The sequence below is a fragment of the Engystomops pustulosus genome, chromosome 3, assembly GCF_040894005.1.
Source record: "Engystomops pustulosus chromosome 3, aEngPut4.maternal, whole genome shotgun sequence".
Lineage (NCBI taxonomy): Eukaryota > Metazoa > Chordata > Amphibia > Anura > Leptodactylidae > Engystomops > Engystomops pustulosus.
Genome location: NC_092413.1, coordinates 219,690,065 through 219,711,773, shown reverse-complemented (window position 1 = coordinate 219,711,773; position 21,709 = coordinate 219,690,065). Strand labels below are relative to the sequence as shown.

Here is a 21,709-nt window from a genome sequence, read left to right as displayed (position 1 = left end):
ATGTGCGTGAGTGTGTGTGTGTATACTGCATGTGTGTGTGTGTATACTGCATGTGCGTGAGTGTGTGTGTGTATACTGCATGTGCGTGAGTGTGTGTGTGTATACTGCATGTGCGTGAGTGTGTGTGTGTATACTGCATGTGCGTGAGTGTGTGTGTGTATACTGCATGTGCGTGAGTGTGTGTGTATACTGCATGTGCGTGAGTGTGTGTGTGTATACTGCATGTGCGTGAGTGTGTGTGTGTATACTGCATGTGCGTGAGTGTGTGTGTATACTGCATGTTCGTGAGTGTGTGTGTATACTGCATGAGTGTATATGTATACTGCATGTGCATGAGTGTGTGTGTATACTGCATGAGTGTATATGTATACTGCATGTGCGTGAGTGTGTGTGTGTATACTGCATGTGCGTGAGTGTGTTTGTGTATACTGCATGTGCGTGAGTGTGTGTGTGTATACTGCATGTGTGTGTGTGTATACTGCATGTGCGTGAGTGTGTGTGTGTATACTGCATGTGCGTGAGTGTGTGTGTGTATACTGCATGTGCGTGAGTGTGTGTGTGTATACTGCATGTGCGTGAGTGTGTGTGTATACTGCATGTTCGTGAGTGTGTGTGTATACTGCATGAGTGTATATGTATACTGCATGTGCATGAGTGTGTGTGTATACTGCATGAGTGTATATGTATACTGCATGTGCGTGAGTGTGTGTGTGTATACTGCATGTGCGTGAGTGTGTGTGTGTATACTGCATGTGCGTGAGTGTGTGTGTGTATACTGCATGTGTGTGTGTGTGTATACTGCATGTGCGTGAGTGTGTGTGTGTATACTGCATGTGCGTGAGTGTGTGTGTGTGTATACTGCATGTGCGTGAGTGTGTGTGTGTATACTGCATGTGCGTGAGTGTGTGTGTGTATACTGCATGTGCGTGAGTGTGTGTGTATACTGCATGTGCGTGAGTGTGTGTGTATACTGCATGTGCGTGAGTGTGTGTGTATACTGCATGTGCGTGAGTGTGTGTGTATACTGCATGTGCGTGAGTGTGTGTGTATACTGCATGTGCGTGAGTGTGTGTGTATACTGCATGTGCGTGAGTGTGTGTGTATACTGCATGAGTGTATATGTATACTGCATGTGCGTGAGTGTGTGTGTATACTGCATGTGCATGAGTGTGTGTGTATACTGCATGAGTGTATATGTATACTGCATGTGCATGAGAGTATGTGTATACTGCATGAGTGTATATGTATACTGCATGTGCGTGAGTGTGTGTGTGTATACTGCATGTGCGTGAGTGTGTGTGTGTATACTGCATGTGCGTGAGTGTGTGTGTGTATACTGCATGTGCGTGAGTGTGTGTGTATACTGCATGTGCGTGAGTGTGTGTGTGTATACTGCATGTGCGTGTGTGTATACTGCATGTGCGTGAGTGTGTGTGTGTATACTGAATGTGCGTGAGTGTGTGTGTGTGTATACTGCATGAGTATGTATGTATTCTGTGGGGGAGATTTATCACTGCTGCTATGCCAGTTTTCTGGTGTAGCAGTAGTAGAAGCGATTGCCCCTGGGGTGCCGGCATATGATAAATCTCCCCCTGTATGTGAGTGAGTGTGTATGTATCTGTCTGTTTTTATATCTATACAGTTATCTTGGTTCTGTTACCATATCTATACAGTAAGCTTGATCATAGTTGATCTTAGTTGCTTCAGGTATTGTACACGCAAAATATTCCTTGTTCCCGCAGTATATAAGCCATTGCCAGAGTATAACTGAGGCCTATGTCAGTGCACTACTAGAAATGCATGCATGTATGTAGGAGAGGTAGGAGGGGTTTTTAACGCTTTATAAAGTGTAATGCAGGGGCACCAATAGGGGGCGTCACCTCTGTCCCTATGGCAACATATGGACCTGTCCATCAGGACTTAGCTTTATAAATAAAAAGGCATCGGATACAATATATCCCCCGACACTTGTGCTCTAGTCACATCCAGAGCTGCAATCATGCTTCTTATGGATGCCTGTTGTAGTCGGTCAGCACTCTGCTGCGGTGCATCATGGGATATCATTGCCACATGAAGTAGCAATCCATCATGTCACACATGTGCTGCTGCCGGGTGCTTTGTATTTTTGGCACAATAACTCCAGCAGAGAATTATCTTCTCCCTGATGTTCCTGGTCCATGGATAAAAATAACTCGGATCAGGCAGAGGTCGTCCCCCATCACTGGTAACGGGGCTCATGCCTACTGCCAGACAGTAGATACACACAGGATAGGATTAGATACACAGCTCAGCAGCCAGTATCACACATGAGCTTAGATACACCACATACTGGATGTATCAGCTACTTTATAATTGGCCCAGAAGCAGAAGTCTATAAAATCGCAGCAATGCCGATTGCCATGACTACCAGCATGTGATCAATCCCAGACTGATCCAACATTTCCCTGTGTTGTCATGTCCATCCACAGTCACCTGACACACGAGGAGCGACACGACCGGACGTGTCATCAGTTCTATTTACAGCTCAGTTTCCTCTCAAGTATTAAGACCTGGATCCTGATAAGAAGGAAATTGTTTGTTTATTTAATCTTTCACTATCATCAGTATAAAACCTACTACATGCGTGATACATACAGAGAGGAGGAGAGGTACAATGTTATAAAGGAGATTATAATACTGCCCCCTATGTACAAGAATATAACTACTATAATACTGCCCCTATGTACAAGAATATAACTACTATAATACTGCTCCCTATGTACAAGAATATAACTACTATAATACTGCCCCCTATGTACAAGAATATAACTACTATAATACTGCCCCTATGTACAAGAATATAACTACTATAACACTGGTAACGGGGCTCATGCCTACTGCCAGACAGTAGATACACACAGGATAGGATTAGATACACAGCTCAGCAGCCAGTATCACACATGAGCTTAGATACACCACATACTGGATGTATCAGCTACTTTATAATTGGTATATAACTACTATAATACTGCCCCCTATGTACAAGAATATAACTACTATAATACTGCCCCATATGTACAAGAATATAACTACTATAATACTGCCCCCTATGTGCAAGAATATAACTACTATAATACTGCCCCCTATGTACAGGAATATAACTACTATAATACTGCCCCCTATGTACAAGAATATAACTACTATAATACTACCCCCTATGTACAGGAATATAACTACTATAATACTGCCCCTATGTACAGGAATATAACTACTATAATATTGCCCCCTATGTACAGGAATATAACTACTATAATACTGCTCCCTATGTACAAGAATATAACTACTATAATACTGCCCCCTATGTACAAGAATATAACTACTATAATACTGCCCTCTATGTACAGGAATATAACTACTATAATACTGCCTCCTATGTACAAGAATATAACTACTATAATACTGCCCCCTATGTGCAAGAATATAACTACTATAATACTGCCCCCTATGTACAGGAATATAACTACTATAATACTGCCCCCTATGTACAAGAATATAACTACTATAATACTACCCCCTATGTACAGGAATATAACTACTATAATACTGCCCCTATGTACAGGAATATAACTACTATAATATTGCCCCCTATGTACAGGAATATAACTACTATAATACTGCTCCCTATGTACAAGAATATAACTACTATAATACTGCCCCCTATGTACAAGAATATAATTACTATAATACTGCCCTCTATGTACAGGAATATAACTACTATAATACTGCCTCCTATGTACAAGAATATAACTACTATAATACTGCCTCCTATGTACAAGAATATAACTACTATAATACTGCCCCCTATGTACAAGAATATAACTACTATAATACTGCCTCCTATGTACAAGAATATAACTACTATAATACTGCCTCCTATGTACAAGAATATAACTACTATAATACTGCCTCCTATGTACAAGAATATAACTACTATAATACTGCCTCCTATGTACAAGAATATAACTACTATAATACTGCCCCCTATGTACAAGAATATAACTACTATAATACTGCTCCCTATGTACAAGAATATAACTACTATAATACTGCCCCCTATGTACAAGAATATAACTACTATAATACTGCCCTCTATGTACAGGAATATAACTACTATAATACTGCCTCCTATGTACAAGAATATAACTACTATAATACTGCCCCCTATGTGCAAGAATATAACTACTATAATACTGCCCCCTATGTACAGGAATATAACTACTATAATACTGCCCCCTATGTACAAGAATATAACTACTATAATACTACCCCCTATGTACAGGAATATAACTACTATAATACTGCCCCTATGTACAGGAATATAACTACTATAATATTGCCCCCTATGTACAGGAATATAACTACTATAATACTGCTCCCTATGTACAAGAATATAACTACTATAATACTGCCCCCTATGTACAAGAATATAATTACTATAATACTGCCCTCTATGTACAGGAATATAACTACTATAATACTGCCTCCTATGTACAAGAATATAACTACTATAATACTGCCTCCTATGTACAAGAATATAACTACTATAATACTGCCCCCTATGTACAAGAATATAACTACTATAATACTGCCTCCTATGTACAAGAATATAACTACTATAATACTGCCTCCTATGTACAAGAATATAACTACTATAATACTGCCTCCTATGTACAAGAATATAACTACTATAATACTGCCTCCTATGTACAAGAATATAACTACTATAATACTGCCCCCTATGTACAAGAATATAACTACTATAATACTGCCTCCTATGTACAAGAATATAACTACTATAATACTGCCTCCTATGTACAAGAATATAACTACTATAATACTGCCCCCTATGTACAAGAATATAACTACTATAATACTGCCTCCTATGTACAAGAATATAACTACTATAATACTGCCCCCTATGTACAGGAATATAACTACTATAATACTGCCCCCTATGTACAAGAATATAACTACTATAATACTACCCCCTATGTACAAGAATATAACTAATATAATACTGCCCCCTATGTACTAGGACAGTGGTGGCGAACCTATGGCACGGGTGCCAGAGGCGGCACTCCGATCTCTTTCTGTGGGCACCCGGGCCATTGCCCCAGGACACCAGACAGGACTCAAAGAATTTTACTGCAGTTCCAAGCAACTTAAAAGATGCTGCTTGGGGCTGTAGGAAGAGGGAGAATGTGTAGACAGAGACGAATTATCTTTGGAGAAGCTACTGCTGGCCCCATTGGTTCTCTGTGTAGAGAGGGATACTGGATAGCAATGATGCAAATTTTCCCTCCTTCTTTCTACTGTGTTGGTGTCCTCAGGAGCCCAGTATGAGTGAAAGTTGTTCAGGGAGCAATAAATTACTGCTTTAATTTTTGGTTGGCACCTCACGATAAATGAGGGAGGTTTGGGGTTGCAGTTTGGGCACTCGGTCGCTAAAAGGTTCGCCATCACTGTACTAGGATATAACTACTGCCCGGTGTGTACAGGTCCTGTACTGGGTATATACAGTATATTACCCTCCTCTTCTGTCCGGATGTGTATATAATGTCGGTCTCATTGTGACTCATCTCATCAGATCTTCCTGTAATTAAGCTGCAGATTACGTTCTCTGGAGATGTAATTACAGGTGAGGTGGGTGACTATGTGCGGTGCTGCACTGCGGGTGCCACCTTCTGTGATGCCAGTCATTGTGGGTGCTGTATGGTATAATCGGAGGAAGGTGCCGGCTCTGGTTCTGCTGCGGATCTGCTGACGTTAACTGTTTTACTGCTGGATGCTCTGCACGTGCCGCCGTGTATTTTTTCCACAAATCCATCAAATTCCTCTGCTGAATCTGCAATTATCACCATTACTGTGGGAAAGCTGCGAAACAGATGGCGCATTGTTTGTCATATAAATCACAGCGAGAAGCAAAGCCCCTCATTCTCAGGAGAAAGCCAACATGTCCGCAAAATAATTAGGCAAATCTGTGTCATGTGACAAATCCCTGAAATAATAAGAATGTTCCCTACAATAATTCTGTACTGATCCTGAGTTACATCCTGTAGATCTTTTTATTAAAATATAAAGTATAAAACATAACAATGTTATTACGTAAACCGAAACCCTATAAACAATGGGGGAGATTTATCATAGGCCTCTTAGAGCAGAACTGTTCTAGTTGCCCATGGCAACCAATCAGAGCTCAGCTTTCATTTTCCCACAGCTGTTTATAAAATGGAAGCTGAACACTGATTGGTTGCCATGAGCAACAGTTCTGGTCTCACACAAATAAATGAGGCCTACCATGTTTACAGTGACCCACCTGCAGGTCCAGCCCCATTTTACAGATACCTGCTGACAGGTTCTCTGCGTCCTGACAATGAGATAAGTTACAAGGCTTTATCGCATCCCTGGTAGCTCTTCCCCCCGGACTGCGGAGCTTTCCATCATCCCTGACAGTGACCTAAATCTATGAGATCTGCTGAGTAAACGGTTTGAAAGCATCGAAATAATGTGTAGCCCGGGCACATACCCCCCTGCCCCAGAGATGCCCACCCCCTCCTTTACCATGTACTACAGGAGGTCATACTGCGCTGCTCAAGTGAGGTGCAGCACAGAGTATTTAAGCAGAGCCGTGTCACGGCTGCGGATCTGTACAGCCAAACAATGTGAGGACAGGACCAAATGCTAAGGGTGATGCCACACGTGGCATTTTGAACTCCGTCAAAAAATGCATGCCTTAAAAAATGCCTCAGTTTTTGACAGATTTTACCAATTATCTTAATTGAAACTGGTCAAAAACGCATGTGTTTTTCATCGGACTGCTTAAAAAACGGGCCAAAAACGCGTTCAAAACGCCACGTGTGCCATCACCCTAAGAAGTAATAGGTTCTAGACAGAGACAGGGCCCCCGCAGCACAGAGTATTTCAGGACTGTGTATATCTTCTGAGAATTCACCGACAGCGGCTTATGTTAATATGAAGAGATAAATTGGATTTTCTATACTGAGACTTCTATAATAATAGTGAAGGTTCACAGCAGCACAGAGGATGTCAGAGGAGTGTGCTGATCTTATGGGAGACCATAGACTGAGAGTAACGTAGTGGAGGAGCAGGGTCCACAGCAGCACAGAGGATGTTAGAGGAGGAGTGTGCTGAACTCTGGGAGACCATAGACTGAGAGTTACATAGTGGAGGAGCAGGGTCCACAGCAGCACAGAGGATGTCAGTGGAGGAGTGTGCTGACCTTATAGGAGACCATAGATTGAGAGTTACATAGTGGAGGAGCAGGGTCCACAGCAGCACAGAGGATGTCAGAGGAGGAGTGTACAGATCTTATGGGAGACCATAGACTGAGAGTTACATAATGGAGGAGCAGGGTCCACATCAGCACAGAGGATGTCAGAGAAGGAGTGTGCTGAACTCTGGGAGACCATAGACTGAGAGTTACATAGTGGAGGAGCAGGGTCCACAGCAGCACAGAGGATGTCAGAGGAGGAGTGTACTGATCTTATGGGAGACCATAGACTGAGAGTTACATAGTGGCAGAGCAGGGTCCACAGCAGCACAGAGAATGTCAGAGGAGGGGTGTGCTGGGTCCTCCAGCAGCACAGAGCACTATCACCATCAGGTCACAGGTCATAATGTGCTGGATAGAACCTAGGAAAGGGATGGGTTAAATCTGCTGTACCTCATGTCTGAGTGGTGAGGGTGGCATCGTGCCAGGCTGTGGGGTATTTGTCTTGTTAGTGGCTCTCAGCGTCTGGCTGTGACTCATAGCTGGAGCCCGGGCATCATGTGGCACTGGAAATATTACAGGGGCGAATGTATCACCCACATTATACCCACCAAACACATGATTACAGGCCAACAGAGGGTTAATTATATATAATAATATCTGCTATACCCACAATGATCCGCAGCCTCTTCATGGGGCTATTAGTGCCTTTCATCCTGAGCCTCCTGCTTCACTACCCTCCAGCCGCTTCATAGATACTCCCAAAACAATGTATCAGTCAAAGTATCAGTAATAATATTATAATATCACATATTCTGTGATCTGAATGTATCAATAATACAGAAAATATAAGAAGAAATCCCGCACATCGTCCTCCATCACATGCAGTGAACTTCAGCTCCTCACACATCGGACACCAAACATATAAAAAACAATTGCCACATTTTGGTGTTGGCCGTGACCAAGATTAACGCTAACGAGCAAACGCGTCACTAATCTGAAGGACCATGTGCTGGAATTCTTCTTACATTTTCTGTATGTGCTCGACAGTCCCCGCACTGTCCATCCACACAGCCGCAAGGAGCGGGGGAGCTGGGTTTTGTTTCATATTGAAACCTATCAATCGTAGATTCCCCCATAATAATATATACATCACAGGAGCCCCCATAATAATATATACATCATAGGAGCCCCCCATAATATACACATCATAGGAGCCCCCCATAATATACACATCATAGAAACCCCCCATAATAATATATACATCATAGGAGCCCCCCATAATAATATATACATCATAGGAGCCCCCCATAATATACACATCATAGGAGCCCCCCATAATATACACATCATAGAAACCCCCCATAATAATATATACATCGTAGGAGCCCCCATAATAATATATACATCATAGGAGCCCCCCATAATATACACATCATAGAAACCCCCCATAATAATATATACATCATAGGAGCCCCCCATAATATACACATCATAGAAACCCCCCATAATAATATATACATCGTAGGAGCCCCCATAATAACATATACATCATAGGAGCCCCCATAATAACATATACATCATAGGAGCCCCCATAATAATATATACATCATAGGAGCCCCCCATAATATACACATCATAGAAACCCCCCATAATAATATATACATCATAGGAGCCCCCCATAATATACACATCATAGAAACCCCCCATAATAATATATACATCGTAGGAGCCCCCATAATAATATATACATCATAGGAGCCCCCCATAATAATATAAACATCATAGGAGCCCCCCATAATAATATAAACATCATAGACTCCCCCATAATAATATATACATCGTAGGAGCCCCCATAATAATATATACATCATAGGAGCCCCCCATAATAATATAAACATCGTAGGAGCCCCCATAATAATATATACATCGTAGGAGCCCCCATAATAATATATACATCGTAGGAGCCCCCATAATAATATATACATCATAGGAGCCCCCCATAATAATATAAACATCGTAGGAGCCCCCATAATAATATATACATCATAGGAGCCCCCCATAATAATATAAACATCGTAGGAGCCCCCATAATAATATATACATCGTAGGAGCCCCCATAATAATATATACATCGTAGGAGCCCCCATAATAATATATACATCATAGGAGCCCCCCATAATAATATAAACATCGTAGGAGCCCCCATAATAATATATACATCATAGATGAGCTTCCATCACAGTTTCTAACATGTTTCCTTTCTCTTCCTCTCTCCTGCAGGGGTGTGTGGCTGCTGTGGAGCGCTGCGTCCTCGCTACAAAAGACTGGTGGACAACATCTTCCCCGAGGATTCGGAGGTTAGTGCTCAGGGTTATATGTAAAGTTTGAGGGGATTTCCATCTACTGATGATTATGTGTCTTTTTAGCAACAGCAATACCCTACAAACAGTAACGTGTCTGGTACTGCAGCTTAATTGGCACTGAACTGCAATACCGGTCACGGACATGGTATATAGAGCTATCAATCACTTTGTAGTCCCATCCATAGAGAGCAGCTGAGCAGTGAAACCAGTGGGAATAATCACTATCAGAGGGATCTGCAAAACCTGGGAGATCCCGGGAATCTAAACCTGTCTTGTCATCAGGATCTTGTCACCATTTGCGCACATATACATTACAGTCTATAATCTTACGTTATGACTCTTGTCACTCCGCAGGATGGTCTCGTCAAAGCCAACATGGAGAAGTTGACTTTCTACGCGCTGTCAGCCCCAGAGAAACTGGATCGCATCGGCGCCTACCTCTCGGAGCGGCTCAGCAGAGATGTGTCCAGGCACCGCTATGGGTACGACCACCACCCCTGGCACCACTCAGGAACATGCAGGCACATGGGGATGGAAGCTGCACGGGGACCACATTACCCAAGGGTGCATGTACCATATAGGAGGCTCAAGGGTGAACATGCCACAAGTACCATAGAGGAGGCTCATATGGATGTTATGGGTCCCAGCCCAATCAGTGAAAGTTAATGATTGGGTGGAGGCAGAATCTTCTCTGGATACTTTGTTTCTTCTTTCTCCTGGGATTATTCTGCAGAATGTCAGCACAGAGGGAACTGAGCATTAATGGTGCGTAATAGCAGATAATAGCTGCCTGCTCCCCCTCCATTATAAGACCGGAGGAGGCCTGTTATTATCTCTATAGGCACTGTACTCAGAGAGATATCACCGTGTTATCTGTGGTGTTACATAGGACTGCATGATACATCTACTACATGATCTGTAGTCAGAGATATCACTGTGTTATCTGTGGTGTTACATAGGACTGCATGATACATCTACTACATGATCTGTACTCAGAGATATCACTGTGTTATCTGTAGTGTTACATAGGACTGCAGGACACATCTACTACATGATCTGTACTCAGAGAGATATCACTGTGTTATCTGTGGTGTTACATAGGACTGCATGATACATCTACTACATGATCTGTACTCAGAGAGATATCAATGTGTTATCTGTGGTGTTACATAGGACTGCAGGACACATTTACTACATGATCTGTACTCAGAGATATCACAGTGTTATCTGTGGTGTTACATAGGACTGCAGGACACATTTACTACATGATCTGTACTCAGAGATATCACTGTGTTATCTGTAGTGTTACATGGGACTGCAGGACACATCTACTACATGATCTGTACTCAGAGATATCACTGTGTTATCTGTGGTGTTACATAGGACTGCAGGACACATCTACTACATGATCTGTACTCATAGATATCACTGTGTTATCTGTGGTGTTACATAGGACTGCAGGACACATCTACTACATGATCTGTACTCAGAGATATCACTGTGTTATCTGTGGTGTTACATAGGACTGCAGGACACATCTACTACATGATGTGTACTCAGAGATATCAGTGTGTTATCTGTGGTGTTACATAGGACTGCAGGACACATCTACTACATGATCTGTACTCAGAGAGATATCACTGTGTTATCTGTGGTGTTACATAGGACTGCAGGACACATTTACTACATGATCTGTACTCAGAGATATCACTGTGTTATCTGTGGTGTTACATGGGACTGCAGGACACATCTACTACATGATCTGTACTCAGAGATATCACTGTGTTATCTGTGGTGTTACATAGGACTGCAGGACACATCTACTACATGATCTGTACTCAGAGATATCACTGTGTTATCTGTAGTGTTACATAGGACTGCAGGTCACATCTACTACATGATCTGTACTCAGAGATATCACTGTGTTATCTGTGGTGTTACATAGGACTGCAGGACACATCTACTACATGATCTGTACTCAGAGATATCACTGTGTTGTCTGTGGTGTTACATAGGACTGCAGGACACATCTACTACATGATCTGTACTCAGAGATATCACTGTGTTATCTGTGGTGTTACATAGGACTGCAGGACACATCTACTACATGATCTGTACTCAGAGATATCACTGTGTTATCTGTGGTGTTACATAGGACTGCAGGTCACATCTACTACATGATCTGTACTCAGAGATATCACTGTGTTATCTGTGGTGTTACATAGGACTGCAGGACACATCTACTACATGATCTGTACTCAGAGATATCACTGTGTTATCTGTGGTGTTACATAGGACTGCAGGACACATCTACTACATGATCTGTACTCAGAGAGATATCACTGTGTTATCTGTGGTGTTACATAGGACTGCAGGACACATCTACTACATGATCTGTACTCAGAGATATCACTGTGTTATCTGTGGTGTTACATGGGACTGCAGGTCACATCTACTACATGATCTGTACTCAGAGATATCACTGTGTTATCTGTGGTAATACATGGGACTGCAGGTCACATCTACTACATGATCTGTACCCAGAGATATCACTGTGTTATCTGTGGTGTTACATAGGACTGCAGGACACATCTACTACAGGATCTGTACACAGAGAGATATCACTGTGTTATCTGTGGTGTTACATAGGACTGCAGGACACATCTAATACATGATCTGTACTCAGAGATATCACTGTGTTATCTGTGGTGTTACATGGGACTGCAGGACACATCTACTACATGATCTGTACTCAGAGAGATATCACTGTGTTATCTGTGGTGTTACATAGGACTGCAGGACACATCTACTACATGATCTGTGGTGGTGTTACATAGGACTGCAGGAGACATTGCGGTATATATTGTACATGAGAAGACGTGTGACGCTAGTAGTTGGTTGGTGTGAAGAAGCGGGGGACATGATAAGTGGGTGTGAATATTTAATATTTCATCTCCTCAGTAGGTTGCTGGGAGCCAGGAGTCTGCGGAGCTTGTGGTGTGTGTGGAGAACACACTGGTCCCCGTATCTACAGTTTTGTACAGTTGCTTCCCCCTTATCTCCTGGTTTCATCCGTTTCTGGAAAAGCTGGGTGACTGCCAGTGCATGTGACTAGCACTACACCCCCATTAGACATAGCGCCCTACAAGCAGATCCATTTCTTATATCTCAAAAGGATTGTGGATTATTTAGTAAATAATTGAAACATTGAAACAAGTAAAATAAAATATTTGTATTCTATGACAATTTTCACTAAAAGATAGAAGAATTGGATCTGCTTACATGGCGTTTTTTTGGTTGTGTACGAACATATGCGGAGGTGGGGAACTCCGAATCCATGCGATGCTCATATAAGCTCATGTTCACACACACCCAAGATTTTGGTTGAACTACCACTACACCCCCCATGAGAGCTGTCACCCATCATAGACATAGCACATGTGACAGGATGAGGATGGGGGCCATGTAGTATTCACACCTTATACTCCTCTCCAGAGAAGATTTTGTTCTCTGATCCAAACAAAAGCTGATCCTAAAATTTTACATGTCAGATTCCTAAACCCCCAGCCCCTTGTCTGAGACCCCACATCACACTGGTCTCATACAGTGGCAGATTAGCTATGAATTCCTAGTGCTAACGTTCTGCTGATGAGAAGCTACAGCCTGGAGGGGGTAGAGGAAACTAACAGAATTTACACTGCAGCTCTGGATGTGACTGGATCCATGGTCACAGGCTGCACCGCTGTCTATGGGGGACCACTGTATGTAATATATAGCAATACTAGAGCCCAGGCTGCACTGGTGTCTATGGGGGACCATTGTATGTAATATATAGCAATACTAGAGCACAGGCTGCACTGGTGTCTATGGTGGACCACTGTATGTAATATATAGCAATACTAGAGCACAGGCTGCACCGGTGTCTATGGTGGACCACTGTATGTAATATATAGCAATACTAGAGCACAGGCTGCACTGGTGTCTATGGTGGACCACTGTATGTAATATATAGCAATACTAGAGCACAGGCTGCACTGGTGTCTATGGTGGACCACTGTATGTAATATATAGCAATACTAGAGCACAGGCTGCACTGGTGTCTATGGTGGACCACTGTATGTAATATATAGCAATACTATAGCCCAGGCTGCACTGGTGTCTATGGTGGACCACTGTATGTAATATATAGCAATACTAGAGCACAGGCTGCACTGGTGTCTATGGTGGACCACTGTATGTAATATATAGCAATACTAGAGCACAGGCTGCACTGGTGTCTATGGTGGACCACTGTATGTAATATATAGCAATACTAGAGCACAGGCTGCACTGGTGTCTACGGGGGACCACTGTATGTAATATATATAGCAATACTAGAGCACAGGCTGCACTGGTGTCTATGGTGGACCACTGTGTGTAATATATAGCAATACTAGAGCACAGGCTGCACTGGTGTCTATGGTGGACCACTGTATGTAATATATAGCAATACTAGAGCACAGGCTGCACTGGTGTCTATGGTGGACCACTGTGTGTAATATATAGCAATACTAGAGCACAGGCTGCACTGGTGTCTATGGTGGACCACTGTATGTAATATATAGCAATACTAGAGCACAGGCTGCACTAGTATCTATGGTGGACCACTGTATGTAATATATAGCAATACTAGAGCACAGGCTGCACTGGTGTCTATGGTGGACCACTGTGTGTAATATATAGCAATACTAGAGCACAGACTGCACTGGTGTCTATGGTGGACCACTGTGTGTAATATATAGCAATACTAGAGCACAGACTGCACTGGTGTCTATGGTGGACCACTGTATGTAATATATAGCAATACTAGAGCACAGGCTGCACTGGTGTCTATGGTGGACCACTGTATGTAATATATAGCAATACTAGAGCACAGGCTGCACTGGTGTCTATGGTGGACCACTGTATGTAATATATAGCAATACTAGAGCACAGGCTGCACTGGTGTCTATGGTGGACCACTGTATGTAATATATAGCAATACTAGAGCACAGGCTGCACTGGTGTCTATGGTGGACCACTGTATGTAATATATAGCAATACTAGAGCACAGGCTGCACTAGTATCTATGGTGGACCACTGTATGTAATATATAGCAATACTAGAGCACAGGCTGCACTGGTGTCTATGGTGGACCACTGTATGTAATATATAGCAATACTAGAGCACAGACTGCACTGGTGTCTATGGTGGACCACTGTGTGTAATATATAGCAATACTAGAGCACAGACTGCACTGGTGTCTATGGTGGACCACTGTATGTAATATATAGCAATACTAGAGCACAGGCTGCACTGGTGTCTATGGTGGACCACTGTATGTAATATATAGCAATACTAGAGCACAGGCTGCACCGGTGTCTATGGTGGACTACTGTATGTAATATATAGCAATACTAGAGCACAGGCTGCACTGGTGTCTATGGTGGACCACTGTATGTAATATATAGCAATACTAGAGCACAGGCTGCACCGGTGTCTATGGTGGACTACTGTATGTAATATATAGCAATACTAGAGCACAGGCTGCACTGGTGTCTATGGTGGACCACTGTATGTAATAAATAGCAATACTAGAGCACAGGCTGCACTGGTGTCTATGGTGGACCACTGTATGTAATATATAGCAATACTAGAGCACATGTAATCTGTATTTGTTGCAGAAATCAAAGCTCAGCTTTCAGTTTCTATCCTTTGAGTGATGAAATTGGTTGTGGGACCTTTTTGCCGCCCAAAATGTGCTTCCTGGGATGCAGATAGACCTGAGTTTGGGACATTCTGTGATCCTATAATCCCACACTGTCCCGCTGAATCCAGGACGGTTAGGAGCTATGCTGTGATGGCTTTGTTACCCATTGTGCCTCTCGCCCAGTTTATGCCCTCCCTCTTATCCCATCACTGTGTACACGGTGTTGATATTGCCCAGGTTTTGGGTTTTGCTCCAGTGTTTGTGCCCCCTCCCCGCTGACCCTGTGTCATGCCCAGGATTAGTAAATGGGCACACATCAGCCGGGCCGTCCTAATGCCCGGAGATTGTGGATTAGTGCAGAATCCTCGGCTCCAGGACGCATCTGTCACCGCCGCCCTCCGCTCCCTACAGATGCTTTCTGCCCGTCTGCGGAGAGGACCAGGGGGCATCCGAGCTGCTCTCTCATCACCCGTCACCGGACTCCTCCAAGATGAGCTGCTGGTGCAGGTACCGCACACACACTACACCCTGTAACCTCTTCCCTGTAGGTATCTGCACAGCCTGGCACAGCTGGATGGCACCAATAATGCCCAGACTGTGCCAGGGGGGCGGTTGAGGAGCAGAATTCATCACACTTTAGGGTGGAGATGTAAAGATGGAGGTCAGGATAGAGGGTTCTGGGGAATAGACGGAAATGACTGGGTGTCTTGAGAAGGATGTAGCAGATGCTATAGAGCAGAGAGAGTGATATCTCTGAGTACAGATCATGTAGTAGATGTGTCCTGCAGTCCTATGTAACAGCACAGATAACACAGTGATATCTCTGAGTACAGATCATGTAGTAGATGTGTCCTGCAGTCCTATGTAACACCACAGATAACACAGTGATATCTCTGAGTACAGATCATGTAGTAGATGTGTCCTGCAGTCCTATGTAACACCACAGATAACACAGTGATATCTCTGAGTACAGATCATGTAGTAGATGTGTCCTGCAGTCCCATGTAACAGCAAAGATAACACAGTGATATCTCTGAGTACAGATCATGTAGTAGATGTGTCCTGCAGTCCTATGTAACACCACAGATAACACAGTGATATCTCTGACTACAGATCATGTAGTAGATGTGTCCTGCAGTCCTATGTAACACCACAGATAACACAGTGATATCTCTGAGTACAGATCATGTAGTAGATGTGTCCTGCAGTCCTATGTAACACCACAGATAACACAGTGATATCTCTGACTACAGATCATGTAGTAGATGTGTCCTGCAGTCCTATGTAACACCACAGATAACACAGTGATATCTCTGAGTACAGATCATGTAGTAGATGTGTCCTGCAGTCCTATGTAACACCACAGATAACACAGTGATATCTCTGAGTATAGATCATGTAGTAGATGTGTCCTGCAGTCCTATGTAACACCACAGATAACACAGTGATATCTCTGAGTATAGATCATGTAGTAGATGTGTCCTGCAGTCCTATGTAACAGCACAGATAACACAGTGATATCTCTGAGTACAGATCATGTAGTAGATATGTCCTGCAGTCCTATGTAACACCACAGATAACACAGTGATACCTCTGAGTACAGATCATGTAGTAGATGTGTCCTGCAGTCCTATGTAACACCACAGATAACACAGTGATATCTCTGAGTACAGATCATGTAGTAGATGTGTCCTGCAGTCCCATGTAACACCACAGATAACACAGTGATATCTCTGAGTACGGATCATGTAGTAGATGTGTCCTGCAGTCCCATGTAACACCACAGATAACACAGTGATATCTCTGGGTACAGATCATGTAGTAGATGTGTCCTGCAGTCCTATGTAACACCACAGATAACACAGTGATATCTCTCTGAGTACAGATCATGTATTAGATGTGTCCTGCAGTCCTATGTAACGCTCCTATGATAGCGCCCCCTGTGTATGGAGCTGGGGTGGTGTAGTGTTGGGTCTCTGTATGAGGTCAGGCTCCACCCTGGGGATTGATGGGGGGTGATGTCTCTCTGACCCTTAGTTCGGCTGTGATAGAGATTGGGGGCAGTAGGGGGTGGTCCGTTTATCACTCGGCTCTGGACCTGTTCTGTCATGATGGTTTGTTACAATGTATCCAGTCTATTCAGTTATCTGTGACACATAGTAACACTGCACTGATACATTGTAACAGAATGCAGTGTGTGTGACCCTCTCCTCGTCCTGTCCCCGCAGTTATGTCTGCATCGCTATGGAGGCCCTGGACCAGCTCCTCATGGCCTGTCACTGCCAAAGCATCAACCTGTTTGTGGAGAGTTTCCTGAAGATGGTGGCAAAACTGCTGGAGTCCGAGAAACCCAACCTACAGATCCTGGGGACCAACTCCGTGAGTACCTGATAGGATTAGATACACAGCTCAGCAGTCAGTATCACACAGGATGGGATTAGATACACAGCTCAGCAGGCAGTATCACACAGGATGGGATTAGATACACAGCTCAGCAGTCAGTATCACACAGGATGGGATTAGATACACAGCTCAGCAGTCAGTATCACACAGGAGAGGATTAGATACACAGCTCAGCAGTCAGTATCACACAGGATGGGATTAGATACACAGCTCAGTATCACACATAATGGGGCAGATTTACTTACCCGGTCCATTCGCGATCCAGTGGCGCGTTCTCTGCGGTGGATTCGGGTCCGGCCGTGATTTGTTAAGGTAGTTCCTCCGACGTCCACCAGGTGTCGCTGCTACGCTGAAAAGCATCGGAATGCACTGAAGTTCACCGAGCCGGGCTGAGTAAAGGTAAGTGCAAGCTCCGCGATTTTTTTTTTAAATGCGGCGTTTTTTCCGAATCCGTCGTGTTTTCGTTCAGCCACGCCCCCCGATTTCCATCGCATGCATGCCAACGCCGATCCGCCACAATCCGATCACGTGCGCCAAAATCCCGGGGCAATTCAGGGGAAATCGATGCAAATCGGAAATATTGGGGTAACACGTCAGGAAAACGCGAATCGGGGTCCTTAGTAAATGACCCCCAATGTGTACACAGGAGAGTAGCTGTCTAAGGTGGATTTCTTCACAATCTGGTCTGTATTACCATGCCAGCAGGGGGCAGCACTGTACATGTGACTGCAGCCAGGCATAGGAGGGTGCAGTGCACTGTGTATATGAGGATATATTATGTAACATGACACTTCTCATCTATGTTCCTTTTTTTCAGTTTGTGAAATTTGCCAACATTGAGGAGGACACTCCGTCCTACCACCGCAGCTATGACTTCTTTGTATCCAGGTTCAGTGAGATGTGCCACTCCAGCTATGAAGATATGGAGATAAGGACAAAGTAAGAACCTACCCTACCCTACCCTAGGATTTACTGCCCCTGGTGGAACAGTCACACTGGTTTGGTGGTCCAGTCACACTGGTTTGGTGGTCCAGTCACACTGGTTTGGTAGTCCAGTCACACTGCTTTGGTGGACCGGTCACAATGGTTTCACCTATAAATTTTAGGAGTCATATATCCAGTCTCCTAGTGTGCTGGTGGCCCAGGTGTTTGGTGTCTTAGTGTTTCTCTTATTTGGTAATTTAATCCCTGTTGGTGGAGTCTCGATCCCCGGTGTCCATTATTTTTGACTCCCAGTCTCTGATATCCACTTTTTTCCAGACTTTAGAGTTTAGTACCCGGCAGTATAATTTTATACCTTATATTAAATATATTTACTATCCTTGACCCCGTTGTCCACTTTTGCGTTCTACTCCAGTAGTTACGTGTCCATCTGGCATGGTGTTTTCAGTGTTTTGGTGAATCTTTTGGTGATTTTTGCCTCCGTCCCGGATGTTAACCGCTTCATAGTTCCAGTTTTGACTTGACAGTCTCTGGAGTTGTTTGGTGGCTAAGGGACCAGTGTCCACTGGTGTTCTGCCCCAATCCCTTGATGTCTTTCAGTTTCGTGAACTTCTAGACTGTGGTGGACTGGGTCTCTAGATCCTGGTGGTTTCTAGTGATCTCCTACAATCCTGGTAGGACCATGACCAGTTTAGGTTAGGCTCTTTTAGCACTTGGAGGTACTGGACCTTACCACTGTTTTGGTGCCCCAGTACTCCATTTCCCAGAAGTTGGTGCTTAGTAGTAAATCTCATTGTAGGCTTCTACGATCCCTAACATCCAGTGGTTTGATTTGTTCTGTCTATCCCGTCTTCACGTCTTTGTATCCCCAGGTTTGCCAGGTCTCCAGACAGTTTTGTATAAAAGATTTAATGTTTCTCTTATCTTCTTCTGTATCTTCAAGGATCCGAATGGCCGGAATCAAAGGTCTTCAGGGAGTTGTCAGGAAGACGGTGAACGATGAGCTTCAGGCCAACATCTGGGATCCTCAGCACATGGATAAGATTGTTCCATCATTACTCTATAACCTCCAGCATGTGGAAGAGACGGAAAGGTGAAATATTACCCCGGCTGGGAAGTAGAGTAGCTGACGCGATTCTGCCCCACTACCTGACACTTTTGCCCTTGGTATAGGTCAGGGCTACGTTTTAGGGATACAGTGAAGGATGTGATTCAAGGTTACAGTCCAGGAATCCATTAATTCCCCCTTAGCTTTATGGAGCTCCCACCTGGTACTTACCTCTAGGGTCCATCAGGTTACATCCCCCACCATCTATAATGGTTTTATAACCTTCATAAATTTCCCCGTTTTGACTGTGCTTCTGTCGTAATGATCGGGTTACACCCCGTCTTTCCAACATTCAGTCTTCAGAATTTCTTACAGTCACGCTTTGAGATCTTAGGATTCTCAAGTCTCCAAAAGGAAACCCACCACCAATTCACGATCACACACATTACAGTATGTAACGCGCAGACACTGAAACAGCAGGGGGATAAAACAATAAAATTTACCTTAAGCAGACACTGAAGAAGCAGCAATACAGCAGTACATATCATGATTCATGGAGACACCGAAGCAGCAGGGACATAAGTGACATACACAGTATCCACAGCTATAGCAGCAGAGGGAAGAAGAGCATTTGAAATCCTTCATTCCCCAAATTTAACCATATTTCAAGAGAGTATGAAAATTGCAGACACTGAAGCAGCAGGAGTCTAAAAAATAGAAGTGAAATCCTGCAGTGTCCTGAGTGAAACACTGTAATTTTTCCTTCAAAATGTAAGTACAATGAATATGTGAAGTACAGAGACACTGAAGCAGCAGGGGATTAAAAAAGGAATATACTGCAGCAGACAGAGGCAAAACATGTGAAAACTGGCCTATTCCACACTAGAATATGCAGTGTGCAGACACTGAAGCAGCAGGGGGATGAAATCGAGGTGGAATCCCTTATTATACAGAGGGCCACACATTAGCATATGTCTTGCAGAAACTGAAGCAGCAGAGAAGTCCTGCAGCTTCCACCTTCCATCAGCACAGATTTGTCCATTTATGGATGATTAGGTGTCAGTTCACTTCATATGACTTCACCCATAGAGATATACTTTGTGCAGACACTGAAAAAGCAGGGCCTATGGACAGTAAAATCCTACCTAGAGTATTCAGCTTGTGCAGACACTGAACCAGCAGTATACAATGGAACGAGTACAGTTCTGCCTTTCTGGATGTGACTGGAGTATAAGACCGCACATGATAATTATAGTAGAGTATTTGCAGGTATGTAGAGCGCCCCCCAGAGGCCAACAGTTACTAATACTCTTTGCCGTTTTGTTTTGACCTGACCCTGGTCTCAGCTGCTCAGGTACTAACTAATCCTTATGTTCTGCCTCCAGCTTCTCCTCTGCGCCCTCTCGCCCTCCTTCTTCTAGTCTTCTCGCTTGTGCTCGTTCGGCTTTGGCCGTTCTTCTTCTGTACTTTGTTTATTTCTTGCATCCGTAGCCCTCTCGGTTCTTCTATGTACATGAACCTGTGTGCCTTACCCGTCTCATCCTTCACCATTGTCCTGGGTGAAGCTAAGACCTGGCAGCCACAGAGTACTGGAGGGATTATCCTGAAGGGAAAAGGGGCTGTCCAAGGTGGAAGAACCTTGAGGTATGTCCTCAGGTCCTCAGGACGGTCTTGTGTCTACATTGGTTGTACTTTCTAATGAGTCATTGGCTCCTTCATCTGACTTGGACCCATCCTTGTTCTTGTATTTCTTAAGCTGTCCATACTGTTTGGTCAGAAGTTAGCCTTGATGGTCGGTGGGATATTTTTGACCCATTCCATTTGCCTCTCCATGGAAGGTTCTGCAGTAGCATAGTGGTCCTCCACTGAAGCCCTCAGCAACGTCATCGAGAAGATGTAGAGATGTCTTCTTGGCCATAGGGTTTCATCTTTTGCCTCTTCCCAGGTAGATC

The 21,709-nt window shown here is 43.7% G+C and overlaps 1 protein-coding gene across 4 annotated transcripts in view; it reads left to right on the top strand.

Moving 5' to 3' along the window:
- The window catches only part of EFR3B (EFR3 homolog B), an 84,950-nt gene that overhangs the window by 40,993 nt on the left and 22,248 nt on the right, over positions 1 to 21,709 (top strand). For 3 of the 4 annotated variants that reach the window (XM_072143867.1, XM_072143868.1, XM_072143869.1), the window contains exons 2-7: positions 9,554 to 9,630; positions 9,991 to 10,118; positions 17,593 to 17,743; positions 18,585 to 18,706; positions 19,653 to 19,802; positions 21,249 to 21,401. In XM_072143867.1, the coding sequence (XP_071999968.1) occupies positions 9,554 to 9,630; positions 9,991 to 10,118; positions 17,593 to 17,743; positions 18,585 to 18,706; positions 19,653 to 19,802; positions 21,249 to 21,401 (781 nt within the window). The remainder of the gene's footprint in view (positions 1 to 9,553; positions 9,631 to 9,990; positions 10,119 to 17,592; positions 17,744 to 18,584; positions 18,707 to 19,652; positions 19,803 to 21,248; positions 21,402 to 21,709) is intronic. The other variant, XM_072143870.1, reaches the window with a different exon arrangement.